Source organism: Netta rufina, assembly GCF_964035555.1.
Source record: "Netta rufina genome assembly, chromosome: 9".
In the NCBI taxonomy this organism is placed as follows: Eukaryota; Metazoa; Chordata; class Aves; order Anseriformes; family Anatidae; genus Netta; species Netta rufina.
Window position 1 is genome coordinate 26,185,016 of NC_140132.1, and position 12,343 is coordinate 26,197,358.

The window sequence follows — 12,343 nt, forward strand, 5'->3', positions numbered from 1 at the left end:
AAATGTTTCTGCTTGGCTGAAAGGAATAATGGTCGTCATAAACCCACTGTGGCAGATCGGCTAATATTCACCTTAAGTAATAATTCCATTACGGTCATCAAGCCATTCAATGAAAAACACAGCAGAAATGGAGCACAGGAGAGAGAAGGATAATACAAATCACAGGGTATCCCAGAGGAGGTGATGTGTTGCTGATGGTCTTAATTACAACATGCAAATTAGTGAGAGTTTGGAAACTACAATTTACTCGCAGGAAGATAGGGAAAAAAATCTCTCAAGCTTAGGCACGCTGACCTTCAAGCTTTGCAGGAGGAAAGGCTGCAGTACGAACGCTGACGTGCCCTGCCTGCAGCCACAGCTCAGCCCAACACGGTGCGAGCATGACCTGAGCGTGCTGTGAGCTCCCTTTGCCATGTAACCTACGCCAGAAACAAACTGCACATAACGCATCGGTATCTGACGCTCTGCTCAGAGGAAATCAGGCTTCAGCTTGCGGACTAACCCTGCAGTTTCACAGATGCTGGCTTTCCAAATCTGGAGATTTAAAATTAGTTCTTTCTAGCTTGAGCTTAGCGTTAACCACCTCTCACCTAGAGCTGCCAGCCCTGGCTCACTTTAGTGGCTGGAGCCATCACCCTTTGTAAACAAGAGGTAAGGCTCTAATTAGAGTCTCGGTGCTCAGAAGTACGCCCGTACGTGTAACACGTCCTTTCTGTACATACAAACACGGCACCTGGTCCCACAGGCCAGCTAACGTGGGCGCTGCTACCTGTGGGCTCTCCTGTCAGAGGAATTTGTGCCAGGGGGAGCTCAGCCCCTTTCCCCACCCGTATCTCATCAGCTTTCTTTGAAAGAAAATAAAAACATGCTCTCCCTGGAGAAAGACAAGTTATGCACACACAGTAAGAATGAAAACTGCAAGCAACAACGTGTCGGAAACTTACTGTTTGATGACAAAATGTCTACATCTGTGTAACATACTTGTGGCTAGTCAGATGTTCGGCAGATATTATGGGTATCTATAGGTAAAAAATTTAAACAATGAATAACACGTGCAATGAGCCAACCCAGACACAGCAGTTTGCTACAGAACATAACAGTTTGGAACAGTGAGGTTCAGCTGTGAGTTGGTGGATTTTATATTGTAACTATAAGTTAAAAGTCAACTGAAGTGCTACAATGGCAACTTAAAACTGGAAGACATTGTGTTAAGTACTACTGACAAATACAAATATTATTGGTCGTTCAGGAAATAAGAGAAGTTACAATCTATAAAAGTCATGCAGTGCAGTAATTGAAAATAGCCCTTTTTGTTGGCCTACACAAAATTCTGTGCTTTCAGCGTAGCGTTTAGAATGATAAATCCTACAACAGCCTGGCTTCAGCCTGATTTTGTGAAGTGTTCACTGCTTTCCTGGTCTTGTTTTTTGAGTGCCAAACCTAAGATGCCCTGAGCTGGATGCTCACGGCCGGGGAACCCCCCGCAGGGAAGGGCTGCACACAGCGCCTGGGGCACCGCGGCTCAGCAGCTGAGGGGCTAGGAGTGCCCGAAGCAGGGGAACACTTCTCAAAATCTCAGTCTGCAGAAACAGAATTCACTACATGGCTCTCTGGAAGTGTCCCATTTCCCTTTTTTTTTTTTTTTTTTTAAGTTAAATCACAGTAGATGACAAGCAGTACAAGTAACAACGTATATTCTGCACCTCATTTTTGGGTCCCAGTCTTGCACCCCTCTGGTGTGTGGCACACAGACTAATGTCAGTGCGAGGGAGCCTAAGCAGACCTTGCAGGTCAGGCCCTTAACGAGGGAAAACACCAACGCACACAAACACCAGGAGAGCTGTGTATGATCTTGCAATGCGAACAGGACAAGGAAGTCCAGCTGGAGGGAGCGAGTAGATGCGCTCATGTACAGCAGACATGGCTGGGCACATGACACAAACTGCTTCGTATCGTCACAGACAGCTGCTGCCCTTGGAAAGCCTTTTTCTCCTAATGGGCACTACAGTTATCTCTCAACCCGCACAGGGAGAGGTGTGAAGAGGCTCACTCTCAGCTCCACCACCTGCAGGCCTTGCTCTTGTTTCCTCCTCCCTTCGTGCCCTCTCCTCCCCTGCCAGCTTCACACACCCCTGCCACATCGCCAACTTGTACAGAAACGTGCTTCAAGGGGAATGAAGCTTCTCATACCATTTTTGTCTACTGCTGCAGGACAGGCTGGTGCACCCAACTGTGTAGAAGCATCAGGGATAGTGCTGTCGAGACATACCAAGGACCTTCAACACCGGTCAATGAAGATGAAGGGCCAGATCTTAAGACTTTCGGCATGCATGCACAGTGCGTCGTGTGGCATTAAGTCACTTCAGCATCGCTCACATGGCATATACATATATGAGCTATATATGTATATATGGTTTGGCTGCAGTACTTCACTCCGTGTGTTATGAGGCTCTGGGAGGGGTATGCGTGAAATGATCTGATTCTACTACAGAAAGTTTCCCTCTAATCTATTTGGGAAAGTGCTTGGGAATTTGGACAAAGAAGATTTGTAAAAAATAATGGTGGTTTTCTGCGGCTTGGCTGGTTCTTGCTACTCTGTGGACTTATGGAGAACGTAAGGGGAAATACTTGAATTGAGTGTGCAGGGCAGCAAATTACAGTACTGGGATACTTCGGGCATACAAGGGCTCGTTTGCTAGGGTGATGTGTACGCAGAGGTAGTCACACCTCTAAGCTACCTTTCCAAAATACGAAGTAATTCTCAGGCCGGTTTACATCCAGGAGTGATGGGGCCAGTCGGCACATTCCCCACACGCAGAAAGCGCTACGAGGTTAGCACAGTGGGCTGAGGTGTGCTGGGATCTGTGAAGAACCCAGGCCCCTTTTGGGATGTGCACACGCCTGTATCCCTGCAGCAACGGGATGGTTGGAGTAATATTTCTGAGGGGTCAGTAAGCAGACAGGTTAACCAAGGACGTACAGCTGGGCTACTACAAAATGGTCGTGCTCAACAGCTGAGGGTGGAAAGGCTCAAACTCAGCAGCTCTGGAGCCAGCCCAGCAGGAGCACGAGGAACCCTCTCGGGGCTGCGAGCACCCCCGGGCACAGAGGCTCAAAACTGCTCAAGGGGGCAGCCCTCACGGCTTCGGTCGGAGCTGTGGCTACCTCAGGCGAGCCTACCTTGAAATCGGACCTTTATTGCCAGAATTAATTATAAATACTGAGCCACGCTTGCAAAATGCTAAAGGTAGTGTTTAGTTCCCTCCTCTAAAAGGCACGTGGGGTTCCCACTGAGCTGGGAGTTAAGACCTGCATCTCAGACCAGAACTGACACAGTGACAGAAGGCACTTCTCAATTTCTAGTAAAACTCACAAAATCGTTTGTTTTTCTAAAATGAAGATGATGGTCTTTTAAAACTTTTTGTTGTTGCCCTTTTAGCCAGATGTACTACAGGAATCTGCACTTCTGACAGCCCAGCTAGCTAAAATCATGGGGCTGCTCTGAGGAGCAGCTTCAGCTGGCACGTGTGGGAACTGCAGGCTCCGGCCCCGGTGCTTATCTTTAGAGCAGAGCTTGTGGCTTCTCTGGGAGGACTTCTGATTACTTATTTAGTAAAGCACTATTTTTTTTTCTTTCCCTAAAAGACATCCAAACATGGAAACAATTGGGGCAGCTATTTAGAAATAAAACCAGATTTTAACGGGCATTTTGTTAACTGTGGTTTGTCTCCTGCAAAAGGCAGCGAGCTCTCTCCTAGTAGGATCACAGGGGGAAACAAAGGCTTAAAACATGCTTCTGTGTGGCCCACGCTCAAATGTTTTTGTTTTGCTGTTGGAAGAGCTGAGGAGAGTCAGAACATGTTCAGACTGCTAAATTCAGACTGTTAAAATTCTGATCCTGCCATCCCTCTGCACTAAAGTTTTACTGGTTTTGATTGGACTTCTGCGTGAAAAGGAACCGCAGGCTCGCGGACAGAAATAGAAACAAATAATGGGTTCCGTGTATTATCCCTTTTCTCTTTACATCTCTGAGAGCAGAAATAAGCAGCACAGCCCATAAATGTTAAGACTGAGTCAGAAACTCTATTATCAATTATTTTTAGCATCAGAAATGGAACTGCAGCACCTTTTGAGCATGGATAGAGGCTTATTAAGCTGTGCTGCAGATCTTAGAGAGAATGTGTAGGCCAACAAGAGGTAAAATCAAAACCCCCATGCTCATTAAAAGCACCAATTTCAAGTTGTCTGTAAGGAACAAAGCTGTAAATTAGCAAACCTGGTTGGCTGTGGCTGTTGCAGCGAAGGGAACACTTGTGGCAGATGTTGTTGCTGCAGACACAGTGGCTGGCGTAGCACCGTGCACCATGGGAACTTTCGGAAGGAAAATCATATAAGCAAACATACAGAAGAGTGTAGCAGTATGGGAACCAGAGCGACATGTGGTAGGATAATTGAGCATGGTATTTATCACAGCAAAAAGCCCGAGACATCATTGCCAGCGCGTGACATGCAACCACAGTGCAAAGCAGGACAACATTCCAGGGAGAAAGAGGGGAGGGATATGAAAGAGAAAAAAAAGGGGAAAATGCTTGTTACCATCAAATCAAGAAAATCGACACAAACAAGCTTAATCATTTCAATACCAAAATCAACAGAAGAATTTTAAAATGCCCTTATATTTACAGTGCTTTGTCTTTACAAAATTCAACCCAGATATTTACTGCAAACAAAAATTAATCTTGTTGAAGGACAGTATACTTCTACGTCGCTATAGTAAGGTACAGTCTTTACTTAACACGATAGTTTCTAAACACTGGAACTCATAGTCCAATCAAAATCCACCAAGGAACAATGTGCAATTCAAACAACTGCTGTACAAAATTAACGACATCTACGTTTCCGTGTCAATTAAATAAAACAATCGCATTTAATTGACAGGTGTTAGTGCAGGAGGCTAAGGGAGATGGATTGGCACGAGAGCTGAAGTTAAATCTAGCAGTGGATTTTGAGGGTCCGTGAGCTGCACCACAGGTTTAAGATAATCAAGAAACAAAGCTGGCACCTACCAACACTTGTAGCGGGTGTCATGCACAATATTGAGCCTGCCCATCATGCATTGCAACAGGAAGGTGGATTTGGAAAGGGAAAAGAATTAAAACAACCCATCACACGTGTCATTAGAAAACTTCATTTGAACAAAGAAGAAAAATTGTTATTATGGGAACAGTGGCACGTAACCGTCAGCACAATCAAACCACACACAGCACAGTGATCCGGCACAGCGAGTGTCCAGCGCAGGGAGGGCGGCCGAGCTGGGTGCTGCTGCACTGCTGCCTCTGGGACTGAACCCTGAGCGTGGCCAGGACAGCTCCTGTAGCTTCACTGCACAACCCTCTGTGTTGTTGCTCTGCCCTCTGACACAAGCTGTGTAAGGGCTCTAACGGGGTCGCTCAGACACGGCACGCTCACAGCTGCAGCCGCCTGCAGGGCCCCGATGCTGAGCAGCCGGAGCAGGGGCCGAGCATCGCTTTGGCCATCGCTGCCCAGAGCTGCCCCGAGAGGCAGCGTGAGGCTGCTGGTGGCCACAGAGCGACCAGGGGGCTGGGACAAGTCCCCTGAGCTGCCGAGGACAGCCACAGCGCTGCCCGGGGAGCTGCTCTGCCCCCGCGCAGTGAGACGATTGTACTGATCTGTTACTTGCCGTCTGGAGCCCAACGTTTAGGTAACAGATAGGGGAAAAAAAGGAAAGGAAAAGAAAAAGAAGTGACTTCAGCATACAGTGTGTTTGTCTTATCTGGGTGACCCCTGTGAGCTGTCGGTGGAGTAGGAATGATTCTGCCTGTCTCCCTGTCTCCCTGTCTGTTTGCATGTCAGAGGAGTGACTGGAAAGCTAAATTGCCCCTGCAGCACGTGGCAGTGCCCAGGAGGACTCACTCAGCTTTTTTTCTACATTATGGGACAGATTTCAAGCTGCCAGAGTTTGTGCCCGTAACCTGCAGCCCTCCTTAGGCTATACAAAAGTGCTGAAGGGACAGCATCTTCGGAACCCTTCCCTTCAACTGCACAGCCAACAAAGTGTGGTGTTTTAGAGACATGAAGGTATCCGTTTGTCAATGAGCTGTTGTTTGTTCACGTTACATAGCAAAATGCCTTCTGCCAGGCCAACTCAGATGTTTCTATTCTGGTTTGAATAGTGACGTTTCAGAACAACCCTTTTTAATAAAAGATTTACTTTCTATTTAATAAATATCATTTATTAACAACGCTAACTGTGCCCGATGCAGCAGAAACTAAAATAAGCCCTGAAATCTGGAGCAGAGAGTGAACTGGGCGTGGGAGCAGACCCCAGCAGGCTCCCCGCGAGCTGCTGCGGCGCCGCTCCGGGACATACCCAGGGGCACCGGGAGCTGCTTCAGCTGGAGCCGAGTATCGTGGGGGCACGAGCAGCAACCTCAGGAGCATTTAACTACGCAGGGAAAAGTCAGTCAGTGGAACTACTGCTGGGGACAAGGTTATTCTGCCATCACCGTATCTGTAAGGCTACAACGAAAAGGGAGTAATTCTGTTTTCTAATTACTGCTCTGTTTCTGTGTCAGAGAAGACTGGGGATGTTCACAAAGAAAGGTTAAAAGGAGGGTAGCTGTCCTGACTTCCCAATACATGAACCATTGCTGAAGTCAGTTGACTACTTAGAAGATTAAAGAATGGAGCAAAATTTGGCTATGAATTACTCTGAGCAACATTCAGTCCTGCTCGTGACACTCAGGGTGTTAACGAGGTTGTACAGAAGAACCTTGGAGTTCTGCCTCTCCACAGAAGCGCCCTATGTATAGGTAGCACAAGCTTCATTGTGTCTGGAATACTGTGTCATCCCCTGCATAATTAGGTCTACACACTACAAACAAGTCAGAGTTTTGTAACGATTCTTTGAAATACCCCCATAAAGCTTTTCAGCTCAAACCTGTAGCCTGAGTTACCATCACCAGCGTTATAACCAGAGCCCCAAGTTCTGAACTGAACTGCACAAATGAACAGAAGCCAGAAATGAAGATCCTAGCTAGAACTTGCAAATACGAAGACATTTCTGCTGTGTGACCCTCTTACTAGTCATAACAAGCTTTTTGCTATGACCTTAATATTCATCCTGACTTCAAAAGCTTTGACTGACTAATAGGAAAGCATGAATAATAAATGCCCAGTTTCAAACATTCCCTAGTTTTTCAGCACAGGGGAGAATTTTAATGCAAGGATGCGCTCAGTTAACTCCTGATAGCCTCCCTTACAGACTATTTCAGCAGTGCAATAAAGCTGGTTTGATAAATATTCTAAGTTAACTGGTGCTTTAAGCAGTTTCTCCTCTTCTCCCTCTCATACTGTTTCTTTCAGTCTGTTCTGCCCAGTCTACAAAACCCTAGTGAAAAATACCTCAGCAGAGCACAAGCACTCCTGGCTGGGAGAAAATCGGAGGCGATGCCCGGTCCTTCCCTCCCCGGCATCCTGGGGTCCCTGCTTCTGCCTCCCACCCGAAGCCCCAGGGAGGGAAGTGCCTGAGCAGACATCTCTTTGGGGAAGTATCCTTGGGGTGCACTCGGGGCCCAGGGCTCCTGGGAGCACCCCGTACAGCAGGTGCCCCTGTGCGGGAGGGCTGCTCTTCTCCGCAGCCCTTCAGGCGCCCGGTGGCTCGCCCAAGCCAGGACCGGCTGCATCGGCACAACCGAGGAGACGGCCGCCTGTGGCATGGGATGGGAACGAGCACTGGGGCAGGATTTCCTCCAGCTGCACATGTGAGCTCTGTGCCCTGGCCAGCTCACCGTGACCACGGGACAGAGCACGTACAGCAGCAGGCTGCAGGGCCAAATGTTCGCCTGCGTGGCTGCCAGCAGCACAGCACACAGAACCAATTACTGCTTTGTTTTATTTACTGGTAGTTCCAGAAGAACAAAAAAAAAAAAAAAAGCAAATGATTTTAGACAAAATCTTCAGAATTATGTAGGGTCATAAGGCCCAAAAAGTGTTTACTCAATTCAATTTTTTAATGAACAATATTGGATGCTCATCTTCATCTACATCAACATAAAACTTAGTGCTATTTGTTCTAGCTACTTAAGACTGATGTAAATTGACCATGTTTTGGCCAACCTGAAACTACTTTTTTGATTAAAACATTCAAATTAAACCTTCCTCAAGAGCCCTGCTGGGTTCAGAGATGGGAACAGAATCTCAGCTCCATTTTTCACATTTCTCCTTAGCCAAGAATGTGAGTGAAGCAGCACCCCACAGCATCGTTTCCTTCACAGCTGCAGCTAGCCCGTCCCACACAGGCCCGCCTGCCCCAGGGAGCAAACCGCCTGGCACCCGGAGAACAGGTCCCCTGCAGGGATGCAATGGCACGGACAGCTCCTCACTGCTCTGCCCCTTACCCTGCTCGTTGCACACACACTACACTTCAGTGGCCAAGAAAGGTGAAGTCAGGCATCAAGAACTACGAAGCAAGTTCCTGTAGCTTTCAGAGCAGATTTGCTAGAGTCAGAACAGGGGCAGGCTGTACGGGTGAGGTCTGATGTACACAACTATCACCCGAGCTTCTAAGGTTGAAGGGCGTGATTCAAAGCAGTTCGATGACTTCCAGAAATGATCCAACCCTCGTTGATTTAATGGAAGCTGGAAAACTCTTGTCGTTTACTAACTACATCGGTTAAGCATTGCCAACAAATCTGAAACTGCTTGATACCAACAGAAGGTACCTTGATCACATGTGCATTTCAGCGTGTATTGTGGTGTAGGGGCTGGTATACGGACCTGACCTGGAGCCTCCTCTCCCAGCCCTTCTATCGACTCCAAGGAGCTTTGCAAACAGCTTCGACTGATATACCTCAGTGGCTGCAATGAATTTTTGGAACCCAAAAAGTTATTACTGCCCACTACATCAAGCAAAGCAACTGATTTTTGTGCCATTTAACTTATCCTATGCTGGACTGTACTGTTAAGAAAGAATCATAGGCTCACCGACTGGTTTGGGTTGGAAGGGGCCTTAAAGCCCCTCTAATTCCACCCCCCCTGCCATGGGCATGCACACCTTCCACTAGACCAGGTTGGTAAAAAGCCCTACACCAATTTCCTGCAAACACAAATGCTAAAAATGTTTAGGATAAAACATTGGTGAAGTTTTCTATCCTCCCCTCAGCTAGTCTGCTTTACAAGGGGCTGTCCTCATGGGTTCCTTCAAATCATTTGAGTATGGATCTGCGTACGTCCTCTGCTTTTCATCATTTACCTCCTAGAACGATAGTGCTGTATCAATGTGGGGTTCATATGTAAAAAACTAACTCACCAGTGTTAATGCAGGCATAAATTCATCTAACATTTAAACTATGCTTCCGCAGGAAGTGTTCTTTGCAGAACCAGAGCATAGATTTAAACTTTAAGTCCCACTTACTGCAAAGGGAATTCTGCTTATGTGCACAGCGCAGGCATCAATTCTTCAGCAACTACATTAGGACAAGTGTAAATTTGGTCATTCTGGAACAAAACTAAGCACACCTCAGTTCCTCTTAGTCTGAAATCAGCTCTGGGGCCTTACTGGTAGAAGCCTGAATCTTGATTTCTTGTGTAGGTTCATGGTTAGTTACCTGTGACACTGCCTGTCTGTGCCTTTTATGATCGCTGCACCATGACTGGCATCAAAGCCTTCACACCCGGCTCACAACTGCCTCTAAGCACACGAAGGCTGAGGGGTCTTACAGCAAACAGAAACAGAAACCAGAGCTTCAGAGGTGTGTAACGGAGGGAAGTTAATCGAGGCAAAGAGGGAGGAGAGAAGAGATTTCCAGTTCTGATTTGGGATGACAGAGCACGATGCTGATTTTTATGTTAGAGTGGAGAACGCCCGCCCAGCCTCCGAGACAAGCACAGAGAAGCCAGCCTCCCTGCACCAGCGCCTCCTCCGCCCCGCACGGGGCTGCGGCCGGGACGGACACGTGGCTGCTGTCCTGCGTGCTGGTTTGGGACACCCCTCCTCCCGCCCCGAGAGGCGAACAAGCAGCACTTACCTGGTGGGAGAAAGGCTGTATGCTGCTGCAGCTGCATGTTGGCAAGGGCTTGCTGGTATTGGAAAATACCAGTATTAAACACTGCGGTGGCACCATTGGTTTTTTCAAGCGCAGGCCTCTTTGGTAATGGGGGAAGTACAGCTTGAGGAATTCCCTGAATGGTGGATGGGCATAAAAATAAAGTCCAGTAAAAAAAAAAAAAAAAAAAAAAGGGTGGGGGTGTGGGGTGTGGAAAGGATGGGAGGGAGACAAAAAGGAAAGAGAGAAAAGAGAAAAGAAAAATCAGTAGAAGGTAAAAAAATACAGGCAGCACCATGTTTAACCATGAGCAAGCAAGCAGCGTAGCAGACTTAACTACCAAATAAAAGGCGAGGTCAAAGCTTTACGAGGGAGCACTACTTTAGCCTACCAGTACAGCGATACAGGTAGACGTGCCGGAGCCGCACGCTATAGGAACTGGCGTAACCGTTACGCTACGGTAAAGCTTGGGGGATCGGGTAAGGAGCGAGGCTATCGGGGAGGGGAAGCAGCACTGCTAGCTCCATGAGGATCAACACGTAGAAGCGATGTTAATAGTCACCGTCCGGCGCGGGCGAGGCGCCGCCGGCCCCGACCCGCTCCCCCAGCCCCAGCGCCTGCCGGGCATGCAGAGTGCCGCATGCCGGCTCCCCCGGCCGCCGCCGCGCCGCAGCGCCGCCAAGCCATGCCAACGCGCCCTGCGCCCGCCGTGCGCAACGGGGCCCTCGCCGCTCCCGGGGACGGGTGGGGAAGGGAAAGGGGAAAGGGGAAAGGGATGGGAGCAGGGGAAAGGGGAAAGGAGTGGATGGGATGGGATAACGGGACAGGACAGGGCGGGACGGGACGGGATGGTATGGGAGAGAGTGGATGGGATGGGACGGGATGGGATGGGGATGGGATTGGGATTGGGATTGGGATTGGGAATGGGATGGGGATGGGAGGGCAGGGCAGGGGGCAGCGGGGCCTGTGCCAACCAGGGGTTGCTCTGTGGCCCGGCCCCGCTGCCCCCGCTGGGCAGGGAGGGAGGGAGGGAGGGACACCGGGAGTGTTCCAGGTCTGCACATTAACCCCCAACTCGACTCTACGATACAGCTACATGCCAAGCTAAAAGGTGAAAGGTCATAGTACCAGGTCAAAGGTTGCCTCGAGGGGTCGCTTCAGTGATTTGACAGCCGACTGAGTCTTAATTAGCAGGCAGCGAGCACATGATGGCAATGGCCAGTGGGGTCAAGCGCATTAACATAAACAGCAAGCAGAGGTGCATCATGGGGGCAGCAGTGCATTTGGGTAGGTGAGAAAAAACAAATAAAAACAAATCACCGGATGCCGTGTACAACGGTAACAAGACTAGGCATGCACAGTACGGCGCGGGGCCGCGGCGGGACGCAGGCGGGACGGGGCGGCCCCCCCCGGGCCACCCTCCCCGCGCCTCCCCGGGGCCTCGGGGACGCCCCGCGCCCCCCACGCCGCGCCCCAGCTCCCGGCCGCGCTCCCCGCACCTCGCGGCCTCGCCGCACGCGGGACGGAGCGCGGCCGGCACCTCCTGAAGGGCTCGCCACAACCGGCCCCGAGCACCGCCGGCGCTGCAGGCAGCGGGCACGTGCAAGGCGGGCGGCCGGCGGCTGCCGCGCACGCGCCGAGGTCGGTCTCAAACTAGGGCTCTACGCACACGGGCTCGCGGAAACACGGGCTCGTCTGTCTGTGCGACGAGATAGACCCGCGCCTACCCACGCACAAACACACGACACACGATATACACATGTGCACGCACACACACACGCACACGTATGCACACAGATATGTACATGTGGGCACTCCGTACACCGACAGGCGAATCAGTGAAACACCGTCACGGCCTGAGGCTACCCCAGAGCGGACCTGGCACCACAGGCTGGGAGAGCTCGCTGCACCGGGCACCTCTGGGCCCCGCACACGCGCCAGCGGCTCCAGCTAACGCTCTCATTACTCCCTCGCCAACGTACTCGTACCCTCGGATGCGTTTCCCAAACTCACCATGGCAGCTGCCGTCGCTGCTGCCTGGGCAGCTGCAGCCTGGTTAACCTGGTACTGGGCAGCCTTGATCTTGGCTTGCAGATGTGCCGGAGGGTGGAAATATTTGCACTTTTCCCGTGAGCATCTCCCTTTGATGTAATCCATGCAGACCGTAACGGTGTTATCGTTGGTATCGATCATGGCGCTGTCGGCGGGGTGGGCGAACCGGCAGTCGTTCTCCCCCCGGTTGCAGTTCCCACGCTGGTACTCCCGACACACCTGCA

The 12,343-nt window shown here is 50.1% G+C and overlaps 1 protein-coding gene across 9 annotated transcripts in view; it reads right to left on the reverse strand.

Moving 5' to 3' along the window:
• The window catches only part of MBNL1 (muscleblind like splicing regulator 1), a 57,148-nt gene that overhangs the window by 4,048 nt on the left and 40,757 nt on the right, over window positions 1-12,343 (reverse strand). For 4 of the 9 annotated variants that reach the window (XM_084291974.1, XM_084291969.1, XM_084291968.1 and 1 more), the window contains 5 exons: window positions 12,081-12,338; window positions 11,196-11,249; window positions 10,050-10,203; window positions 4,277-4,371; window positions 945-1,019 (listed from right to left, as the gene is read on the reverse strand). In XM_084291974.1, the coding sequence (XP_084148100.1) occupies window positions 963-1,019; window positions 4,277-4,371; window positions 10,050-10,203; window positions 11,196-11,249; window positions 12,081-12,338 (618 nt within the window). In that variant the 3' untranslated portion in view covers window positions 945-962. Of the gene's footprint in view, window positions 1-944; window positions 1,020-4,276; window positions 4,372-5,066; window positions 5,103-10,049; window positions 10,204-11,195; window positions 11,250-12,080; window positions 12,339-12,343 lie in introns of all 9 variants that reach the window. The other 5 variants (XM_084291976.1, XM_084291970.1, XM_084291971.1 and 2 more) reach the window with 5 other exon arrangements.